Source organism: Clinocottus analis, unplaced genomic scaffold, assembly GCF_023055335.1.
Source record: "Clinocottus analis isolate CAN_PGR_092001 unplaced genomic scaffold, fCliAna1.0.p SCAF_19, whole genome shotgun sequence".
Taxonomy (NCBI): Eukaryota; Metazoa; Chordata; class Actinopteri; order Perciformes; family Cottidae; genus Clinocottus; species Clinocottus analis.
The window spans coordinates 8,912,033-8,936,430 of NW_027175920.1; the positions used below are offsets into that span (position 1 = coordinate 8,912,033).

The window sequence follows — 24,398 nt, forward strand, 5'->3', positions numbered from 1 at the left end:
TTGTTCACATGTTGCTTCTTCCTTTTATAACATGTTGATGAGGCTCACTTCTGGGATTGTTATGATGTGGATGGTGATTCCATGTTAGTAACTCAAAACGTTCTTTTTTTACAGAAATGGCAGAGGAGGTTCTTCATTCTTTACGAGCATGGCTTACTACGCTATGCTCTGGACGAAATGGTGAGTGAAAGTTTTCTTCTGGATATTTTTTTTTTAATAAAAAAAAAAGTTTTTCTCTGTTTTTGGTCCTCGTGACTCTGATTATTTACAGTAGGTTTAACTGTTGCTTGATTTACAATAATAATCATCCGATGACAGTACAGTATCAAGTCATTCCTGACTCGAGCAGAGAGGCTTTTCATGGGGATGTTTCAGAGGAACCTGCAGCATGTGATGTCGCTGTAAACAGCAGCGCTTTCTCTCATCCAACAGAGTATTTTGTGAACGTGTTGAACACTAAGCTAACTAACGCAGCGGTGTTAAAAGGAAAGGAGAACGCCTGTGCTGTTGACAATAATAATGATAAAAGTCATGTGCGGAGCTGTGTATGTTTGTTTTAGTGGCTAACGCACTTATTGTGTAAGAGCCCTGTTGTACCTTACTGTTCCAAAACAAGAAAACATTTTATAAAACACTGAATGCCATGAAGGCTGTTAGTGTCTTTAGTGATCTATATTGGTGTCAGCTGCTAAATATCTATCATTAATTATAATATTAAAGTGAGGACTGCCTGTGTCTTCTTTTGAGTTTGTGTGTTTGTGGGTCACTTGTTTGAATACTATAGTTCTATAGGCACTGCAGCACGTGGCCGCGCTGAATATTGATTGACCCGAAGCAGCACACTGCAGTTTTTTTCTAAACGTGGACGTGCTTTGAAACGAGGTGAAAGCAGAAGTAGTTGAAACAGCACTTGCTTTGTTGCTTCTGACCCTTTCATACTGTATGTGGCATTCTCTGGCAGAGGAGAGATACGCTGAGAGGGTTTATGTAATAGAAGCAGCAGGAGCTAGGATGCTGTGTAGATTTTTATTTTTTTTTACTGTACCCTTCAGGGTCATTTCTTTCCCCCTATAGAAATATGCAATATGTCAAGTGGAAAAGCTACTATTTGCATAGTGCATCTAAGTTTTCTTAAACCAAGGTTTTCATTGTACTAAACATGCCAAAAAAGTTCGGCCTAAATGTCAAACTCCATTAAATACATTTTGTTTGTATGTATTCTGGAGGAGACAAAGGAAAAGAGGCGGATGTTCTCCTTCCATTCATCGTTCTCTCTGGATGTCACTCTTCATCTTTTCATCTCCGCTCTGAATGGAAGATCAAAAGGAGAGTGGGGTAGCAAGGGTCTGAAGCTGGAAATATCAAGTGACACTAAATATAGAACCTCACTTGTCACCCCAAACTCATTAGAATAATTGTTTAGTGTTGAATAAACAGCTGCACAAACTTGGCTAATTGGCTCTCAGGCCCTCGTTTTCTGTGGACTAAGAGGTGCAATTATTATTTGGACTGTTTGAGCATCAGGTAGGGTTAGAGTCTTGGTGGCGATGTAAGATTTTAGAAAAGTTAATGCCTTTTACACGCAGTACAAGTAATGACGTACAATACATATAGTGCCAAAACGTGGCTTGAATATGCAATATGTATCAATAACACCAGATAGTTTGAGTGTATGACTTTATTTAGTATCTTTTACTGTCAAATTCAAGTAGCCAGTATTGTTTTTGCCTTTTTTAAAAGTTATCTCAACTTAGGCATTCTTGCAACATTGATTAAGTAGCACTCAGTCATTTTCCCCAGACTGGATAAGACTTCTGGTTTTGAAATTTGATACACCACTATGAAGTATGCAGTAGTAGGCATATAGCATGCGGTTGAAATATTCAGTCCAAAATGTTTCAGATTGCAACACTGAACATTTAATACAAAAAGGAGACTGACACTATGATCAGTTTAGATGCTATATGGTTAACGACATCGGGTCAAATCTAAAGACTGCCAGCTATCAGCAGTACAGCGTTGCTCCAGACCGCATCTAAGAGCACTGGTCGGGGTTGCAGATGAGGAGGTGCCCCTCCGTTTTCCTCTCGGCCTCGTTTTATGACTCTTGTGTCTTGGCTCTAACCAAACCCAGATGGGCTGCGGTCCCAACCTGCAGGATGTGGCACAGCTCTGGGGGAAAGGAATGGGTTAGCGAAGGCCTGGGAGAGATCACAGTTTTTGAAGTCATCGATTTTGGGGTTGCCCACCTACAGTGAACACCCAACAGGACGCGCCACTGCCATCGTGTTTTGCTCCGAGCCGCTGTGGCTTCGAGGAGCCGTTATGTACAAGAGACAAGTGGTAAAGAGAAGAACGTGTAGCTTCAGTATGAGCAAGATACAGAGAAAAAGTGTTGTGATTGAAAGGATGGACAGGGTGAATAGCTGAAAATGTTGGCCAGCGTCAAACGTGTGCTCCCATGCAAGGCTAATGTGTTAGTGCAGCTTTCAGCGATCGTTCTTGGCATAGGCCTCCGAAGAAGAAGGATGTGGACTTTTTTTTGTGTCCAAGGCTGAATTTTAGCATTTTACATTTTGTTTGCCGTAAACATGAAAATGAGATGAATGTACTCCCAAAGCCCACTGTCAATTCAGTCTACAGTATTCGCTGAATGTACGAGCTATTTTTACCAGAGCAAGCCAACGCAGTTGTTTCAGAGCAGCGTTGCCAAGACAACATGTTTTGTCCCTTTGTCCAGCAACTGTCTGCCATGGCATGTGTAACATGGGAGAGAGTTATTCTCCGTTTTGTGGAGAGCTCTCGCTGTCTCTGCCCCGACTGAAGGGATAAAGGACCGAAAACTCTGGAAGAGTGTGTGGGCTGAGGTCGTCTCTAGTCATGTGGTGAGCAAGCCTTTCTACAGTAGGTTTAACTGTAGAAAAAACCCCATCAGACACGGCATAGAAACTAATGTGCAAAGCTGTATCGGACAGAGTTGTGTTCGTGCTGTGTGACTGAATGCACCTGGGACCGGTGGGTGTTTGGCTGCAAAGTCTGTGTCAGAAACAGGTGTTGTGAGGTTTGAGACACCCTCGGCTTCAGCTGCCTTGAGTTAACACTGTTGAGAGAAAAGGGGGTCTTATAATCATTTAGAGGTGAGGTAAAGAAATATGAACGCGGCCATCCAAACACAACTGTGTGAATAAGCTGTTCAAGTTGTTTAAGTGATGTGAGAAACACGCATACACACACACAATCCATTATCACCTCGTGCTGAGGGCAGGTATGTGGGTGTAAAGAACTCTGCAGCTCAACAAAGCCACTTTAATGACATCAGTGCAAGTTAAAGTGATCAACACCTACACTCTAATAACCACTTTGCTATGTGGTCCGAAATATCCCACGCAACAGCCAGCTCCCATTGACCTTGTCGTGACCTTTTCCTACTGACACACTCGCACACTCATCATCATACGACCGTGGATGAAATATCTTTCTTTGCAATGTCTCAATCTTTGTTGTGATCTCAGTTGTCTTTCTTTTCTTTTTGGATATATTGTTTTGCACTGAAACTCTTTTATAACCTATGACGGTGAATTGTTTATGTTTACAATATTGGACGTCCGCACTTTGATTAGAGGCATCAAAAACAAAAAGACGTTGCACCTTGTGTTCTGATACTTGTCGATGTATTTCATTCCCGATTGAACATGCACAGTATACCTGCAAACAGTCTACCTGTTGAGTTGCACTGCACAAAAGGCCCATTCAGAGGCTCTTGAATGGCATTTGCCTTTAGACTGCATTGCCTGTAGTTGACTGTCTGTACCACAGTCACATCCATTGTTGCTCCGAGGAGAACATGATGTTCCCATGACATTTCAGCCGTTGAAGTCATTCTCATTTAATCTGAACTCAATTAATTTCCTCTGTTTACTGGAATTGAAATAGTGGACCCCTGCTCCCAGAGCACAGTCCAAGAACTGCGAGAGTTTCAACAAACTTCCCTCCATTTCCCACACATTTGTGCATTCTTTTAACCTGAGGTACACTATGCTGTTGCCTCTCTCCTAAATCTTACAGACACAAGCAATATACAACTGCTGAGCAAGGTTTGCCCTCGAACCTGTAAGAAACTTTGACATGCTGAAACATGCATAAACCTTCTCCCTTCTCTAGCCCTGTGAAACATTTAGAGCTATTTCAACCAATTTTGAGGGGCTTTTGTTGGTTTGGGAATGAGGATAGCTTTCTAGGGAATGATGTGAGGGCAGGGCCTCTGAGTTGTGTTGTTGCCTTCAGGCTCTCTATGCAGAGAATAAGTGGAGGCTGACAACCCCGCCCCATCAAATTAGGGATACTTACAAGGGAGCTCCAGTCCTCCAATCACAGCTAGGCATAGGAAACCGAGAGGAGAGGCAAGTTAAGACTGCCTGCAGTACACAAGTTTGTACATATTGTACTGACATATTGTCAGTACAATATGGATCAATAGATGGATTTAGGGTTGAAAAATGGATTGGAAGGAAAATGGTGAATAATAAATGCATGTTGATCACAACTCGCGTTGAGACAGAGTAAGCCTTTCTTATTGGATCATTGTGGGTTATTTACAATGTGTGGGTCCTGTGTGAGGCGGGTGTTGGTTTTGTGGAGATATGGTGCGTGAGAGTCTTCTTTAACCCTTGGCCTTCCTTCCCCCTGGTTCCAGTAGGAACTGATCTGCAGGAATGTAAACAGCCATGGATTACAGTGGGGTCACTGTTCCCATTGCACAAAGCCACAAAACCATGGGAACAGCCATTCATACGGCTTGTAATCATCAAAGTCTACAACACTGTAACTGCCACTCAACCCCACATCCCCAAAACTGTCGCCCAGTTTACTATATTTATAGAGGGACATTCCCTTGTTTATGTTTTATCCCAGGAATTCCCAAGCTGTCGGCCGAGGGCGGCTGACCAGAACGAGGGTGCGACACACAGCGCCTTTTTCTCTCCAGTTTTAGAAACCACTGTGCAGGTGGCACGACCAACCAGTAGGAGTTGAATGTGCGTCAACAAATGCGAGACCCGAGCGTCATCGTTGAATATCTTTCCTTGTAAAATGTCTGGTGTAATTGGTAACACCAATGTTCTCACGGGTTTATCAACCAGTGGGAAAATGTCCTCAACATGGCATCCCTAATGTCAAAGCATCTTGACGAGGTAAATCGGATTTTAATCATCAGAGCAATATGACATGCAAAAATCATTGAGACACGCGCCGAACAATTAAAAAACCAAAACCTTGTATTAAACAGGCCATATACACACACACATGCGCACGCACACACCCACACACAGTCAATGAGCAGATCATCGAGGCTGCGGTGGAGACAGTGAAGTAAACCAGGTCAATCAAAGCTTAACTTTCACTTGAGTTGACAACATCTACTCTTGTTACTGTAATTGCAATAACACCATCTCAAGTATAAAGTCAATAATTTATAAATACACCTGTTCAGCAAGCATAAACATGATACAGACGTTACAAAAGCAATATTGTATTCTGCTTCACCCGCACTGTGTCATCCACCAGCACTGTGTTTACACAAGCGCAGCACGCTCGCTCGGCCAATACCGAGTAGTTGCAAACAAGTGGATGATATTTCGTTGAGTTGTCTCTTAGTTAAGGCCCTGAAGGACTTTAAGTTCCCTCTAATACGCAGTTTTACAGTGTCTGCATTCAGGATTTTATTGTGAAAGGTGGAACGGATGGAGTAAAGCGGTGCACTGTTGTTGACAAGCTTGGAGTAAAAAAATGTTGTCGTCTTGGTGCAGACTAGTAAGCCTCAGTCGTATTATTTCATAACCCTTATTAAGTCTCAGCACAACATAACCCTCAGCTACAAAAGCTATAAAAACATATCTGTCTATGATGTTTGCCACCAATCTTAAAATGTGGCAAAATCCTGTAAACTCAGCTGCTGGCTGACACGAAGCAGCCCCTCCTTTCTCTACCAACGGTACCTGACGGCAGGGATTGACATCACAGGGAGGACTGAAGACGGGATGAATGACTCATTATGACTAACGTCTGTGCTCTTCAGTCTTAAGAAACTTCACATACTTATTTATTTTATTGACATTGAGTTTATATAGTGACTTTGCTTTTGTAAATATTCCTGTTGCTGCTGTAGAAACATTCAGTTTTTTAAATGTTTAATTCTAACTCTGGTCTGAAAATAGTCAGAGGCAGGTCTACATAGGCAATGTTTGGCTAATATGCATATCAATATTTGTTTATTTATTGCAAATCTTATCTTCATCGCAATATTTAACAATGTTAATGCACAATGCAGATTTTCCTCATATCGTGCAGGCCTAGATTTGTCGACCCAAACCATGCACCATGTATTTTAGCCATAGTCTCCCAGTCAGATCCAAGCCAAGGCGTCAGCCTCTGTTCTCATGAGATGATTGACCTGACACGGACACAACCAACTTGACTACATCTTCTCCAGATATCAGGCCAGAAGCAGTTTGGTAGTCTGTGAAGACACCGTGCATCCACGCTTAAGTAGAGTTTCTTATCCACCAGCTCACATTGGTCGCTAATCAAGGAGCTTGCTGTCCTCCAAGTGACCTAACATGCGGGCCCACTTTCCAACTGAGTGCTTTGCTTTCTGAAAAGACACAGGTTTACCATTACCAGGAGGGTATGATTTAGCTGAATGCTGTGAAAGGTCTCAGGGTTGTATTTTCTCTTGATCTATGACCAATCTGGCTTGCTGTTGGCCTTTTTTTGTCTGACTTTGTCTGTGCTCTTCAGTTTTTGCCTGAGCACCACATCATTCCGGATGTGGCTAAGATAAAACAAATCTTATCTCCTCCACTTGTTCACTGTTTAAATACTTCTTCAGAAGTACAGTAACCCTGTCTGGCTAAGGACCAAGTCTGCTCTCTCAACATGAAACGCCAGAGTTTGACCTGGTGTGAGCCACTAATCTACATGGCACCCTTCTGGCTACTTTTAATGTCTTTATCTTTAAACATGTCATTAGTGTACAGACGCGTGGAGAGCTGCCCTGCAATAAGACCAGCTGATTTGAAAACAAAATTTAATTGTGCCTTTAGGTCTTGTTCTCTATGTTTCATGCTTTCCAACTGGTCTCCCTTCGCCCACTCTCATTCTACATGTGTGAAAAAAGACCGGTCTATAATGGCTTCAAACAACTTATTAGATTCAAGTTACAGTCAATAAAACAACATTGTCCTCCAGTATGCACTCTCAAACTCACAGCAAGAGGGGACAAGCTGCCTGTCTTTGATTGGATGAGCAGAGAGGGCTGTCATTGAAAATGTGACTACAGTCATTGACATTTATTGACCTGGAAATGCACAGACAAATTGGTGCAAGATCGTACCCATCAATAACTGGGCTCATATCTTCTCTTAACATGAAATGAATAATGTTGCACCTTCCACAACATAACTACTGATTTTAAGGTTCTGTTCAGCCTTTGAGCTTCATCTATTGCAGGCTGGAAGCAAGTGGAGACGGTCCTTGTGTTCAACCCTGAGGTCTATTATTATATTGGTGTTCACTGTTGCATGAGCCTGTGGACAGGATCATTTAACACAGGGCACATGTCTATCAGCACCAGAGTGAACTAGTAATATATTGCTCATGACAAATGACTTCTCATAAGGTATCAGTTTTCTCGTGACGTTGGATTTCAGTTGATGGTTAACTTGTGCCCTCAAGGTTTTCTTGGTGAAAATGGCTGCCATGTTGGCTTGAACATAAGGCTAGATGGTCAATGGTGAAGTCCTGTAAAGGCTCTTTTTTTCAGGATGTCTTTTACCATCCTTCTCTTTGTACCCTCCTTCATTTTCTTGTTCTTTTTAATGATTTCCAGCTATTCATCATCCAGAGAAAGGCTGGCTCCAGGAGGCTTTTGCTAAACCAGTGTCCACTCCACTTGCATGGTCCCCACTTTTACTTTCCCATTACTCAGTCTGATTCACTTTTCTATCCTTTCGGCTCCTCACTTTCTCTTATTATGCCACTCTTGCATCTCTGTCTTTCATTCCAGTTCTCCCTGGCCAATAAATCATTTGTGTCCCAGAGCAGCCGGCTGTATTGTGTAACTTCTCTCTCCCAAAACCCTCCCTTGTCTATAAAGCACAACATGGCCGGCCTGACGGACTGCTCGCTCAGTTTGTTCTCAACACTAGACGAGGACGCCGACAAAAGGTTTAATTTAAAGCATCAGGGTGGGAGGTTCGCCAGCCCTGTGACGCGCACTAATAAAACAGTCGGGTATGTGGGTAGGTGTCTGGATGTGCGATGGTTTGGATGTAGGGACACTGAGACTCTGAGAAAGGGAAAATTATGTTAGTTACTTACACCACTGTAACCCACCAGTACATTGAGGTCATATCTGTTATTAAATAACTTTTGGCTACACAATTTCTCATGCTCATGAGCTATTGCTGAGTGTGTTTTGGAGGTTGATCAGTTACATCACTGCAGTACGACGTCTCAGTTGGATGAAGTCCAGTTGTAACCTGGCCCCAGACCAAGTGTCTAATACTGCTGCTGCCCTGTGATGGCTTGCTGCAGCCACAGCTGCAGTTGAATGTCTTTCTGAGTTGCAACAGGTGCAGGTGTATTGGATGACCTTTCACCTCAGCTTTGCGAATTACAAATCCAACCACCTGTTAAAGTCAGAGCTTTGCAGACTAGATATTTTTAGACGGGAAGAAAGTGCGATGTATAGGAGTTGGGTTTGGTATAGTTTTACACTCGATTATCTTTTCTCGCTAAATATAATGATTATTTTTTCCGATTAGTCGAGGATTAATTTAATATTCTAAAGGTGATTATTTCATATTTTATTCCCGATTTAAATAAAGCAATTGCCTAATATCAAATATATTATAATAATAATATCACAACATTGTCTGATAATATTTTCAATATTGTATTCAAAAGTCAGAATTGACTTTATATTTGAATCTGATATGGATTGATTTTATCACGGGAGTAATAATTTATAATAATAATAATAATAATTATAATTTATAATAATAAATTGGCGAATGTATGTTGCATCAGTGTCTGGCAAAATAAATAATTGAAACAATTAACAGATAGAAACTGTCTGTAATGTCACTTTAAGCCATTTTCTTACCAAACAAGTAAAGTAAAACCAAGTAAAACAGAATATATAAAATGGTGGAATCACTGACAGTGTAACATTAACATTACAATTGATCTATTGTTTTTAATCAATTAAATTGATGAATTGCTTCAGCCCTAGTCTGTTGATCATTCATTTGAATTCAATAGCAGGGGTATAGCTGGAGATAGAAATGTTTGTTATGCAAGTGAAAATATCTCAGAAGCACAACGCCTTATTTCATCTTTAGGTCTTGCTTGTTAAATCTCCATAACCTGCAACGTAAGTATGTTGGCTTATTGCTAATTGTTGTCGGGTGAGCCACTCGCTCTTTAATAACCCCCTCCAGCTTCTTTAGGATCTGGCCCAAAATGCCAAATTCAAGCAGCCATGAACTGGCTTACCTCCATCTCAGCACCTAATCAGCTTAGTGCTTTCTCCTCTGTGCTTTCTCTCAAGAAAAAAGTAACACGAAATGCCCCCTCTATATAAATAAACTACAGTATTTGCGTATTGGTTGAGGAGCGTTCTGTATTGATACTAGTTTTGACATTTTTAATTTGAACCAGTCTTAGAACATCTGGAAATTAATTTTCCCCCAAAGCTTTTGTTCCCTGATGAATCTTCTCTGAGCCTTCAAAGTGTTCTGCTGTCTGCACGGCTTTGAGCAGGTTGACTGCTAACCACCGAGACCTGGCCTTGTAGGAAGCAGCCCTTCAGCCCTGTGGAAAAACTGCTTGCCCCAAAACCGAGCTATAACCAGAATTCCCAAAGAAAGAATTTTCCAAAGCCTCCCCCATTTTCCCTTCCTTTCCGCCTGATGGGCTAATTTGCGTTGACTTCGGCTTTGGCAGATTTGCAGTCATTATCAAAGAGGTAGTGGAAGCCTGACTGCACTCTCCTGTCACTTCTTCACACAACGTGGACTGAGTTTCAGAAACTAGCTTTAGATGTGCTAGAGTGAAACATATGTATGTTCCTCTTGTATTTTGATTAGGATAGTTTTCATTGAGACCATGCAACTTTACTAACTGCATATGATGGGTGTCTGTTCACCTTGGCCTACTTTCCAAAGTGCTGTGTCAGAGCCCCGTTTGGGACGCTGCAGTAATCCAGACTCTGCTGTTTTGGGGCACACTGTGATCTTGGAACTGCTTTTTGCAGTGGAGACAAAAAAAAACTGATCCTAGAGCTGCAACTCTAGGATTTACTGCTCTAGAAGTTCGTTAGTGATGGTACGGTACTGAAAGAAACATGAAGATGTGAAGTACATATGCAGAAGCCACACTTTACTGCCTCCACGGTCCACTGATATTACTGCGATACGGGACAAAACTAAAATCACAAAATTTAGAGATGGCAATTATCTACAAATGTCCTCACTGTTGAGAATTGGTTTTACAATCAGCAGCTTAAATCCATTCACCTGGATTTTGTCAATTTGTTTAATCGAGCAACTATGGCTCTTTAATAACGTCACGCCTCTGACAGACTGCTTCTCCATGGCAACTCATGGGTATTGTACCGCTTTGAGCCGTCAGCCATGCCAAATAACAAATAAAACAAATAAACCATAATTTCACGGAGACAAAATAAATAAAATTGGTAGTACATTTTACAACCTTTTGACTTAATTGTTTAAATAAGCGTTATTCTTTTTTTTTTTTTTTTTTACTCTGGGAGTTTGATTTCCCTTAAAAAATAAATAAAAAAACTAAAAGATCATCTCTCACCCAATGTAAGTCTCTAAACAAAATGTGTATTTTGGGGCCCCTTGGTGTCACGTGACGATCCCAAAATGGTATTTCCACTGTTTAGCCACTATGTAAAGATGTGCTTCAACGCCTGGCTCTCCTCACACTTTCTTGGGGCTTGCTACACATCATGCAAAAACGTACATTTCCATTAATCAAGTTTATTTGGTTCCTCGTACAGCCTTTAGTTCGCTCTGACTAAAGTGTAGTGTAAAAGCTGAACTGATAAGTAGATTAAGCTCACATAACACACGTAGAAGAAAGAAGTTTACAAACGTAAACCGTCTACAATATGAGGCATAAGTGTGCAGAGCAGAAAGGAGCACCTTGACGAATGTGAGATGGAGTTGGATAGCACAAAAAGGAAAAAGTTACCCATCTGGAAAACCACACATACTCACAGTAACTCTACTTCGTCTGAGTCAACAGCCAAGGCAACATGACACAACTCGATCGTAGCACCTGTTTCTGCAGCCGCCCATCTACTCTGTCACCACCGACACAAAGACTGGCTGATTTCTCATAATCAGTCTGGATTTTAAAATTATTAATTTGTTAAATTGATATACTTACATAAACACAATTGATACTGCTTCATTTACAGTTACGTATTTAATATAATAAGAAAATAATGTACTATTGATACATTGTTTGAATTTGCACCCACACAATTATTCTGAGCTCGCCACTACTGCTGGTTGCCATAGTTCTGGTTCATGTAGCTCAAGTACCTTTGCATCTGATTGACCGATCCTAGCCTCTTTTTGAAAAGAAGTCTGCTGTACTCGCCAGAGTAAATGGCGCTTCTTCCTCCTCTTCCTCCTCCTCTGCATTTGTCAACTGCTGGCCTCTTAACACAGCATTAAACCACCCACTTCTCTCACCATTCTCCAGAAGAGATGCAGCACTGCTACCGCCCACAGTTCCCTCTGAAATACCTGCTGCAAATATGTGTGAAATGCGTGGAGTTTGGATATTTTCTCCGAATATTGTCTCTATACAGTGCTCTCACAATTAGCCTTCACTGCGGTGCAGAGCAGATGCCTCCACCGTAGCGTTCATTTAAACGTCTTGAAAGCATACCAGTGGAGTGAGGTGTATCTGAGAATGCCTCGAGGTCTACACTTGGCCCTCCAACAGAGATGTCAGATATCCACCATATGGTTTAGTTAGATTTTATATAGCTTTATGTTTATCTAAAGTACAGGCAAGGGTTAGGGTTGGCATTATAAGTGAGGCTATAAGGTAAATACCACGTGTGATTGTACTGGCTTAATGTTGTCTCGATATTGGGGTGTAATTATTGAGGACTCTGGAACTGTGATGATTGTAATCTTGCCCATGACCAATCTGTCAGCTCTAGTTCCTGGTTTGATTGCATTGTATATCATTGTATAATTGTGGACTTGGGAAGGAAAGAGAGAGCGAGAGAGAGAGAGAGCGACAGAGAGGTTTGGTATTTTTCTTTAGCAAGACTTAAGGTGACTGCATTCGTCTGGCACCTGAGGATGTTTCCCCTGCAGCTGGTTTCTTGGGCATGCTCACTGGTATCAAAAATGTGTATTTACCTCTGTTGTCTTGTGTTGCCATGGAACGATTCATTGCATAATTGCTGTTATCGGTAATGAGCAGAGGATGTTGGACCCTGAAGAGACCTGATTCCAGGCCATGTTCATGAGTCAGGGTGAAGCGGGGCCAGTTCATTGGCTTTCTTTTTGGTCTTCATGTCTTCAGTGATCAAAGTCAAATGGCTTCGGGTGCAGGGTGACGAACTGGAGGATCCTGCTGTTGCATGTCTGAAGAGGAGCATTGTAACTTAATAAGTGAAGTTCAAGCTTTTGATTTTGTCACAACCAACATTGGCAGACAAACTGGCACCTAATGCCAAATAACAGATGTTTCTGATCAACTTCAGGTGTTTACAACTACCTTAGACATTGAGCAATAACCTGTATTTAGATACTGATAGAATATTAATCAGAAAATGATTCATGATTTTATGATGAAATATGCGACTCGATCCCATGATTTATATGCCATTTTATTCTCTTCCCTACTGCTCCTCCTAACTGAGTCGGTTTAGCTGCACTTCTACTTTCCATGACTAGGAATGAGGCTGTCAAACCCAAAAATGTTGATGGCAGAAGAAGAGAATTTGCTTTTTAACCAAAATTGAGAGTAGATCATCAACCAGCAGCCAAAAGAAGCAAATATTTCTCCCGCTGTGTCATAAGGGAGAATGGGATGTTTTGCTAAGCTGCAAAATGACCAAGAATGAAGGAAGCCAGGAGCGCTAAGGCATGCTAATTACCTTTTTCTAAACAGAGAGTTGGTTCCTAATGAACACTGTTGTAATGATGCACACCATCTGGACAGATATCACAAGACAAATGATTGCTCTATGATAAGGGGAGGAGAGTTGGGACGAAACAATGCAGTGGATCAGTTGTATTTCCTGAGTGGGTAAACTGGAAATAGTGTCTCCCTTCACTCTATTTTTTTAAAGCACACACAAAATAATAATGTTTTAAATGTAATGCAAGTTTTCTAATCCATAAATCCAATACTATTAATGTACTTGATGCAAGAAATGTACAATATGTGGGTGTTTGCACAGTTCTGGTGAAGATTGTATGACAGCTACATTAGGCTACAATGTGGCTGCTGCTTTCTTTCTTTCTTTTCTTTCACAGACGTATACATCCCTATAAATATTGGTGCTTGGTCTTCCTGCCCCTCCAGTCATCACAGCTGGCCCTAGAGGACCCAAATCTCTTTCTGATTTGTTCCCGTCTCCCCTTGAGATGTTGTGTCTCCCATCCAGACAGCATTCATATTATTGTCTGAACAACTTCAGAGGCTATAATAAGTTTATGCGGGTTTCATAATTTCCATGCTCTGATCACAAAAGGACATTTGTTTGGGCCTCTTGTCTCTCGGTCATTTCCTTGTCGAGAGTTAAGGGGAGGAGTGGCTCTGTGGACTGTGGCGGCTGACAATCTCACATTGTGTGAACTGCTGCTGCTTCACAAAGGGCCCATTGTGGAGAGCAGTGGCCCGGGAAGAGGGGACTGGGTCTAGGCTAGGTGACAGAGAGGTGTGGGTTCAAGGGGCCCGGGTCTAGGGGCTAGAGCCGTGGGTAGGGGTGTGTATTGGCGCTCAGCTGACACTGTGCTGGGGCAGGGAGGGTGCGAGCAGTCCCGTGCTGCTTTTATACATACTGTACCCCTACACAACCACGTACTTTATGTAAGCGCTCAAAGGACTCTCACTCACAGGTGTGCAGCTCTGTGAAAATAGGTTTTTAATCAGAGCTGTCAATCTCTGATTTATTTTCAGTGTCCGAGAAAATCTGATGCTGTGATTTATAAAACTGGGGGCTTAAGCTGCTTGTACAACTGTTCCCAGAATTTGAAATATTTTGCTGTTTATCCTCCTCTGACTCCAGCTCAAGCCCACATGTGTGGTGTACTCTCGATTTGTTTACTCAGACAGACAGACAGATGGCCTTGCGGTCCCAACAAAAACCCTTTTTTTCTGCTACACTGCTGTTCTCCTTGACCACCAGCTTGAGACTTAATCTCCCCTTTCTCACCCACTGTCCCCAATCCTCCTTCCTCTCTCCGTGTCTGAGAGTGACAGGGCTCTCAGGTCAAGCTGACGCCAGTCTCTCTGTCCAGTGTGAAGCAGGCCTGGGCCCTCGCCCAGCTGTCCCAACGTCTATTTGTCCGTCTGTCTGTCAAGCCCGGCTGTTGCCCTGGCCTCTCACCTTAGTGTCAAGAGCCCTCTGTGATTTTAAACCCATGGCCATAAGAAGTTGAACCAAAACATAATGTCCAACGGCACTCTTGTTTTAGCATCTTGTATGCGAAATATACTATTTGTATTACTCTTTTTTTGTTGTTGTACCACATTTTGACTGTACTGTCTGCTACAATATAGACGGTGGTCAGAGAGTTAAGAATGAAAATGACATTTAATAGCAATTAAGTAAACAGGGCCTCTCATCTCCGCGCTTACCACAAACTGTTAACTATTGACTTCTCTGTCCACATTAGAGGCTTCTGTTGCTGACAGGCTATGGTTATGCTGCATAAATTATGTCCTTGAGTTAGATTTTAAAAAGGCAATAGCAAACATGAATGGGATGCCTTTTAATTTGGTTTCCATCTCTATCTCCTAATATATTCTGATTTGCAGAGGGCTGTAATTTATCATCTGCGGCTACATGGTACTTATAGTTTGAAACCTCTGGGGCATTTTGGTGTCTATAATTCAGCCTGTATGTTTAGTGCAATGAAGGTAGGGCCCAAGAGCTGTTCAAACATCCACCCACGGCTAGTGTGCTTAGTCATGCAGTACTCATTTACTTTACATTGAGCAGATGTAAATTCCTTGGTTAACCAAAGATTATTCTGTCTCCTCCCGTTGCTCGCGTAAGTTATTTGGAGGTCAGACAAAGCAAAAGTCAGTTTTGTGATCTAGTAATATGTGTGATAATGTTTGTGTGACATGTACTTTGCTAATAGAAAAGCATAATCTACAAAAACTGCAAGCAAAATGGGTGAATTCAGAGTGATGCATTGTAATAGACTATGAATAGATTATTTCATCTGTTCAGAGTTGAGCGAGCATGCCTCCATTCATTGTAAATGAGCCGTGCCTACACACAAAGCCACTGCATGCTTACATAAACCTGGATGTGGAAACCTTAAGTCATTGTACACAAAGTAGTGTTATTGGGGAAGTTCTGTGGTCAGATGGCATCCATGTCAATATGCATAGTTGGGTTTGCATCTCGCAGCGAGGCGTCAGACAGATTAAACTCATAACCGCTCAGTGAACCTCTGAACTTGCACATTTCTTCAGTCCTTTTTCACTGGTCCGTTCATGCGCTTTCTATTGACACAATATACAACGTGTCTGACGGTATAGATTTGCGCTGAACTACCAACAGGCTGTATTCACATTGGAATAGCTGTAATATGAATGATCTTTAATTAAAACACCCTGATTCATTTAATAAATGATGCAAGTTTTTGTATGCACCTGATTCTAGATGCCACCCTTTTTAGCTCGAACAAATTTCTTTGCAGAGCTACTAAGAGTTATAATTTTTACTGTGGTGATTATGAACATAAGCCTGGATAGAGCGGCGACTGTTAACAATAATGTCATGCCGAGGCCATTAGAGTTGTGAACAAGTCCCGAAATTTCTCTTGCCTAAAATTACACACCACACATTATTCCCAGGAGGAAACCTTCATTTACAAATGGAGCAAGTGAAGTAAAGCAAATAAACTGCCCATACATGATGCAATTATGTAATTATTGTCTTTTAAATGCTCTGATTCACATCGCAAGAAACAAAAATATCACAGGACCCCTAACAAGAACATTTTCTTGCGCACAGACTGTGATTATATCAGTGTGTGTGGTTTGCCAAGATTGGCAGGAAAATGATTGCTGGGGCGGACTGTGTGAGAAGACGGACCATGTGGAGGGGTATGTGATGTGTGGGCACGTCTGTTTGCGTCGCCATTTAACACTTTATCTATGCGTCTCTGTTGTGTCCCGCAGCCCAGCACTCTTCCTCAGGGTACAATCAACATGAACCAGTGCTCCGACGTCATTGATGGAGAGTCCAGGACGGGTCAGAAGAACTCGCTTTGCATCCTGACCCCTGACACAGAGCACTTCATACGGGCTGAGTGTAAAGAGATTATCAACGGGTAAGGCATAACAACCAGGAATGTGATATGTTCATGTAGGGTTTACAAATCTGCCATTATTTCTTCATATAGAGATACATGATGTTCAATTATTCCATCAGATGGGCAATATGTTTTTTGTTCCTTATATTGGTTTGCATGTATAGGGATGATGGAGACCTGGACAAGGGAGATAGTTGTGAGCAGCTGCTTTTTCTGCCAAAACTGCTCTGCCCCCTGCTGTCTCCTTTTGGGCTGTGCCTTTCCAGAGCCTTGCAATCCACACTGCAGTGACAGTGCACATTCTTGAACTATTACCTCTCCCTGCCTCTCTTGGCTTCCACCTGTGTTCACAACCCCCCCGTATGCCTGGACCCAGATCACAACACACTGACGCAGTGCAGAAATATATATGGAATTCGATTTTAGTAATTTCCAGGTCTGGATGAATATGGAAAAAGAAAAGGGAGAATGGAAAATATGTGTGTTTGCTTACCCTGCTGTTTGAGATATAGAGAGCCCAGGCCAGATCGAACAAGATTTCTTTGAAAGCAAGGCAAGAAGTATGACGTGCAACTGTATAGCACACTCCTACGCAGAGCAGAGTGCAAGATGTTCGACAGTGAAATGTCATCTGCATAGTAGTGTGGACTGAATGGCCACAATGGGTAACTGCACTGAGGCCCGGCTTGACAATCCCAAATATAAATCCTGGTTGGCAGATTCCAAATGGAAAAAGAAAGCTTGAACATCTCAAACATGGGGATAGGGGCAAAAGTGGATATCAATCATTTATTTACATAATAAATATTGAGCCCTTTTGTAGTCTGATGTCAAATATGGTGTGAAAAATCTGCTGAGAAGTCTGGAAATTTGAGTCTGGAAAAGTATGAAATTTGTCTCATGTCTATCTCCCCCACAGCAGTGCACTCTCCCTCCCTACATATTACGGCTATTCTTAGGGAACTGACTCACAACACCTACTCTCTGTTATGCTACCTGCTGCATCACTGTACACCTCCCACTCTCCCATCATCTTGCTCCCATCTGTTGGTTGTGGGCAGTCACAACATCATATTAGCCCCCGCAAATGTTGCCGATATCTGATAGTGTTGTAACAAGCAGGATTTAAACAAAATGTATGTATTCTTTTGTTTGTCTTTCCTTGTTATGTTAAACTTGTATTAATTCTACTGTAGTATGATAATAATGCAGTGTGGACACTCATTCATTTATTATGACAGTATGACAGGTAGAGTGTGACCATGCGCAACAAAGGTCTTCTTTACAAAATGGGCGTAGGAGAAACATATTTGATGATGCATGAGTGTTGTGTACCGTAGGCCATGACTTTATTGTTCTCATCATAAAAGAGCCAGAGTGTTTTCTGTACTGCAAGAAGTTCTATATTAAATAAATTACATGAGAATTTGTTAATTTTACCACCTATTTTTAGATTATATTAGTTAGTTTTGAGATCAATCAATCCAGGTGTGTTTTTGTATTGGATACTTTATCTTAAACCATGAACATTTTATCCTAGTTTTAGTTTGACCAAGAATGGACATTGTTCTGGGCTGATATTAATCCAAAGTTTATATATAACTTTATATTATAACTTGTGTGGAAGTAGAATGACGGTGCTACAGCAGAGTCTGATGGCACAGAGGCAACAAAAGGCTAAAAACTGTGTGTGTGTGTGTTGGGGTGGGGGGGGGGCCTTATTTGTGCAGGGTAGTAAAAAAAAAAAAAGTATGTTTCCCAAGCACAACACTGAACTAAATCCACCTTGGCTGATTTAATCATTGCGTCCTTGTGAGCAAAAAAGCAAATGTTAATGATTAAAGATGATTAAATGTTACCATAGCAGGCTTTAAGATACTTTGTGTTGTCACCTTGGTGATGAGATGTTGTTGAAAGGTTTTCTTTCGCTCCACTAGCTCACTGTTTGTGAAGGTTTAGGTCATGCACATGCTTTGCCTGACAAGTGTAAGGGTTCATGTTTTGCTCCAGAAAACTTTGTCCTGTCACATATTGATCTGCCAGTGGTGGCCGGTTTGTGCAGCCTGCATTTCCCAAGAGCAACTCTTTGACTGTTTCCCTATTCGTAGGTGGCAGGAGGCCCTGACTGTGTACCCCAGAACCAACAAGCAGAACCAGAAGAAAAAACGCAAGGTTGATCCACCCACTCACCAGGTAATGCACCTATTCACACACTCCAGTGCAAAGTGCTTTTACCTCGCTCATTCTGAAGAAGGTATGAGTAGTAAGCAACCAAATTGAGAGGCAGGTCATGAGTGCAGCCTTTGCTTTCTGGCTCCTGAATGACACTCAAGCCTTGCAAACTCATACCAACGGAGACCTGTGCACGCATAAAGCAGAGAATAAGGATGATGTTACAACTTTACTGAGAATGCAGATGAACAGTATAGTATTAGGTTCAGGTGGTTAAAGAATTTGGTCATATTGTTACTGAGTGCAGTGATGCATATTTTGTTTGTTTCCTGTGCTCTTTTGACATTCTCTGCCTTTCTAACTAAAGTAAATCCAAATGACAGATAATGAGTGCCTCCTCGTATGATTCGAGCGAGCGATTTATATCAACACTGTTTGAGATATGTTGAGCATGTATAAGTGATCTCCATGTGGAATATTGTTCCATTGCTCTAACAAAGAAAGATCATGCATATATTATTAGGACACCATGTGCTGTTGAAGTATGCAGGATGGAGGCTTTTCATACCACTCAAACTACACCAGCTGTTTTCCCACTATAGAGAGGGAGAGATGTATTGTTTTTCTTCTGCCAGCAACATGAACAGTTCATGCTATCCCTATTTCTATTCTTGAGTCACATTATGTGGCAGTCTCAATGTTCGAATAGACTGCAGTCCACAAACGCCTTAATGTATTTATGTCTCTATGAATTGCAGTGGTTGATGTTGAGAGTGTGAATAACATGTTTAAACATTGTCAGCTATTTTCCCTAACTAAATACTTGCGTCATATTTACAATAATGTAGTGTACATGTAGTATTTGCATTCCACCTGCTCTTAAATAAATGGATACATGTATATGTAAAGGGTGCGGATAACAAGCTGACACATTGTCATACACGTTTCTGCAAGACATACTCATTATGTTTCAGCAATACAGTTCTGTTTTAATCGATGCAGAACAAGTCACTTTCTTCAAATACATGCATAGTTTCACCTGGTTTGAAGGCCATAAACAAAAATGAGCAATCAGAATATTCCTGATATCGTTATCGCTAAAATGCTATTCAGCTGTAACTTTCCTCAATGTGACTATGACTTGTGTGTCTGCTGATGCAGTCTGTTTCATTGCCATATCCATTAGAGACGGTCTCACCTTGCAGACATCTGCTCGTTCAGTCACTAATCTTGTGTGTCTGGTACAAACGGATTACTTTGTAATTTGACGCTTGTTGTCCCAGAAGTCAGATGTGAAAGTGTCATTACAAACCGATCCAAATCCCTAAATGGAATCATCACCAAGTTTAATTACCATCACCTATATGCCCCGTCAAAGTATGTGAGGGCATGATTTCTGTATGGTAGTTACAAATAAATAACCGACTTAGGTCAAACTTGATTACCAAAGTAATGGTTTCATTAATCAGATGAAATATAGGCGCTTGTTATTAAATATCGTACAGCCCACCGTGGGATACAGCTTTTCTACCTCCGATTTGATGTGAGGCCAAATTTGTGGTGAGTGCACACGAAATTCTCTCTGCAGTTCATTGTGTGGTTTCTCTAATGACGGCGCCCTGAATCCGACTGTGACCTTGCCAGGCTGACACTAACAAGGCTCATTAGGAGGGGGACAGTGGTGACACAGCGATGACCTTGACTGTTTACTTCCCTGTGTATATGAGTGTGACTACGACAAACTACAAGTGTATTTCATTACAATAAGTTCTTGGTATCTGCTTTAAACAGCAATAGAGCTCAGAAGAGGAATCCATCTTTTTTTCTTGCGTGTGAAAAACACATTGCTGGAACAGTCAAGGCCAAGCAACATAATTACGGATAATAGTGGGTGAGGGTGATTATGCTTTCACTGCTTGTCTAATGTTAGTTTCTGCCATTGTCTCATGGTTCTGTTTAGTTGTTCTGGGATGGAAATACAGATCGTCACAGATAAATATCCACAGTTTTGTTCGGGCTCACCTTTCCACCTGAAAGTTCTCCGCCCACTTTGACAGAAGTTACACATGCTCAGAAACTGTTGTAAATGCTTGAGCGCTGCAACGTGTTTATCTTCTAGGTGGTGCCCTTAAATTGAAACGCCTGACCCTGAGTAGTTTTTACATTCGGATGTCTTTTGTTTGCTCATAAGCCACAAAAGACATTTAATAATGCTTCATGCCATACATTTGCATGGATTGGACCTAAATAAGAACAAAACTAAAAAACATTATTCAAAAAGTACAGACACTATGATTCATTGAGACTGATTTTTGGGTTCACCTGTATTGATTATAAATCAGCACGACATAGCAAACATTAACATCAAAGGTTTTTTGTGATTTGGCAGGGTGGAAAAACGGCAAGCCAGTGTTTTTCCACTAAAGACATGAATGGACACCCAGTGAGTTCAACCTGGCCAAACTGTTTATCCTGCTTCCCCGTAGTGCCTTTTGAAATTTCTTATTAATCTGATTTATAATCCAGATCAATCCAGGTGAAAGGTGAATTGCTTCTCCGACATGAGGGATTCTTAGCGTGACAGCATGTCTGTGGTGATTGAAGTAGGCCGACAGAAAAGCGGATGTTTGAGGGTCGCTTTGCTTTGGAAATCTTTCTCCTCTGATGGACTAAAATGCTGATTACCAACCAATTTGAACTGGGAACATCACACGCTGAACACAACAGCAATGAATGTTTAATTGTGTTTGCCCTCAGTAATTATGACTCACATGAAGATGACTTGTAGTATTATTTTATCAAGGGCTGTACTGAATAGTTTGGAACGTCAAATTATTGTTAATTATTTTGGCTTTTAAATTCTAAATCCACATTTCAATGTCTATTCCAGTGGTGGCTGAAGAGGACTGTTTCCACTTGTGTGATCTTACAGATTTCCAATAACTCCAGAACGCTTAAAGGACAAAAAGGCAACATTTTAATGAAAAAGATAGATGTTATCACTTCCAAAATAAACAAGTTTTTGCAACAAATATTCAATCCATATTTGTTGCCGTTTAGTCTTTCAAAAACATAATCTTCACTGCCGTTAAAAAACTGCCACACAGAAAATGTAGTCACTGAGTTATAATCGTTAGAGTTGATTTAATTGAAAAACAAAACAACCTTTGATTCATTATTTCATTAAAATTGAGGATTTTGGTCTTGAATTTTAAAAAAAAGAATAGAATAGAAAACCACAGTAGACGCTTTGAATGTAAAACAATGACATTCAGTACAGCCCTAATTTTACTTTAAAATCTATTGCAATATATTCTGCCGCTGTAGAATGAAATTATCTTTATTTTTTTTTCTCCAATCATCAATAATAAAACAGATGTGTTTGCCATAAATTGTTTGTTCTTTGTCTAGCTGTCAAGTCTTTCTCTTTTCCACACATCCTCTTTATCTCTTTCAAGCATTTGTTTTCATACAATTAGTACATGTGTCACTTTGATATTAGATTTACCTGACACATGTGCTACACATACAAACTCAATACGTAAGAAAAGCAAAAAAATGAATGGATGCCAACATTTAAAGAAGGATATTTCCTTTATCTGAGTTTAACATTTCCAATCGGTATTTAATTCTTCTTCTATCTTTTTCCTTCTCGTATTCCTTTATGTAGTCTCTCTGTGACCTTACCTCCCATTATGCCATTTCCTCTTCCCATCCACTCCTTCCAACCCCAACGCGCCCTCAGGAGCCGGGCCCTGCCAAGGTGACGGTGACCAGCAGCAACAGCAGTGGAGGAAGCATCCCTTGCCTGGCCAGCAGCATCGCCAGTGCTGAGCGTGTCCCGATAAGCCGCGCCACTCTGTGGCAGGAGGAGCACCGCTGGAGCCGGGCCACCATCCCCTGCAGCCGCAGTGCCTCCTGTCTCAGCCAGCTGAGCCAGAGCCAACCAGACTCCAGTATCACGACTCAAGATGGTGAGGACTAAGAGGATCGCAAGCAAATTCCTCTACATCCTGCATATGCTTCAGCTTTTGTTTCACTGTTGGGTGAAATAGTGACTATTTTCGTCAAGTCACTATTTTGCAGTCTACATATATGTAATTTATGTTCACAAATTTAGCAACATATGCATACTGTTTTGGCAGTTTCATATTGGTGACACTGTGCTCTTGCTTCAGATGGCGGCACCATGAGCAGTGGACGCAAGGTACGAGTGGAGAGTGGTTACTTTTCGCTGGAGAAGACCAAGTCGGAGCCTTTTCCACAGTCTCAGCCGCCCCAGCCACCCCAGCATCTACCCTTGTCCTCTTCAGCATCCTCCTCCTCTTTAGGAGCGCTCAGTCCCAGGTACAGCTCTGAGTCTGAATCCCAAACTTCCCCTTATCAACCCTCCCAAGATCCTCTCCCTTCTCCAGGTTCACTTGTTTCCCCCAGCTACTCCACCATCAGCTCCTCCCAGAGCTCACTGGATTCTGAACCCAGTGGGACAACACCTACCTGGGAGGGACGCATTGGTGGTGGAGGAAGCATTTGTAGTGTCAGTGGTGGTGGAGGCGGTAGAGTGGGCCGGCCTGGCAGGGAGTACACAGCGCTGTCTGATGTGCCACGGGCTCGCAGGCTGAGTCACCGCGAAGCCTTTCGCTCAGAAAAGAAGCGCCAAGAGCTGAGGGCCCGGACCCGGAGTCCTGGCAGAGAGGAGGTGGCTCGGCTGTTTGGGGAGGAGCGCAGGTAAGAGGTTATGTTTATGTGTCATGCTTGGCACGCTGCAAAAATAGATTCTACAGGCATTTTAAGTCACATATCTCATAGCAGATTCACTTGTGATTATACTGGCAACTAAACATGATTATTAATCATCAATGAGCCCTTGTAAGCCCTTGACATAGCCTTTAAACATATATATAGCTTGCCAAGTAATCTCTTATGTGAAGCTCATGCATTGCATTTTTAGTTTTTTTTTAGCACCACCCTGTGGCTGCTGTCCTTGAGACATTCCTGTATCTTGAGCATCTTTTGCAATCACTGCCTCCCTTAGCTTTACCAGTGATTAATTAACCAACAATGATTTGGGGATTGAAATGCATGTTTGACTTTCTTTTCTACTGAGCTCCACCTTTTTGCTCTTGCTACTTTGCTATTTTGTTTTGTCGTTTCAATCTTTTCCAGGGGCTTCTGAACAGAGCTTCTCAGAGCTAAAGCTCAACCAACCCCTCCACCCCTCTCTCAATGCTGTTCCCTGCTGGTCCCGCTGATTCCTGCTTTCTGTCATTTCATCTCTGCACTGCCTGGGAGAACACACACTCGGACAGTTTCATAAATACTTGATTTACTGTTTATATTGTGCATACTTAAACATACTGGTGGTTGGTACTAATGGTGGGTTTACATACAGTTTGATCTTTCTTTCTTTCTTTCATTCTTGTGCGCGCACACACACACACACACACACACACACACACACACACACACACACACACACACACACACACATATATACATATACACATACACATGCAGAGCCTTAAGGTAACACTGACTGTAATGCCATTGCTGCTACTTCAATTTGTTTAATCCACCATCCTGGTCATTTTCCTTTTCTTCTACAGT

General features: G+C 41.7%; 1 protein-coding gene across 7 annotated transcripts in view; it reads left to right on the forward strand.

Moving 5' to 3' along the window:
• The window catches only part of si:ch73-103b11.2 (putative leucine-rich repeat-containing protein DDB_G0290503), a 46,648-nt gene that overhangs the window by 4,724 nt on the left and 17,526 nt on the right, over positions 1 to 24,398 (forward strand). For 5 of the 7 annotated variants that reach the window (XR_011077861.1, XM_068583805.1, XM_068583802.1 and 2 more), the window contains 5 exons: positions 115 to 180; positions 16,486 to 16,637; positions 18,728 to 18,812; positions 22,537 to 22,765; positions 22,970 to 23,519. Coding sequence is in view for 6 of the 7 variants with exons in the window: in XM_068583805.1 (XP_068439906.1) it covers positions 115 to 180; positions 16,486 to 16,637; positions 18,728 to 18,812; positions 22,537 to 22,765; positions 22,970 to 23,519 (1,082 nt within the window). In the remaining variant the exon portion in view is untranslated. The remainder of the gene's footprint in view (positions 1 to 114; positions 181 to 16,485; positions 16,638 to 18,727; positions 18,813 to 22,536; positions 22,766 to 22,969; positions 23,520 to 24,398) is intronic. The other 2 variants (XM_068583804.1, XM_068583807.1) reach the window with 2 other exon arrangements.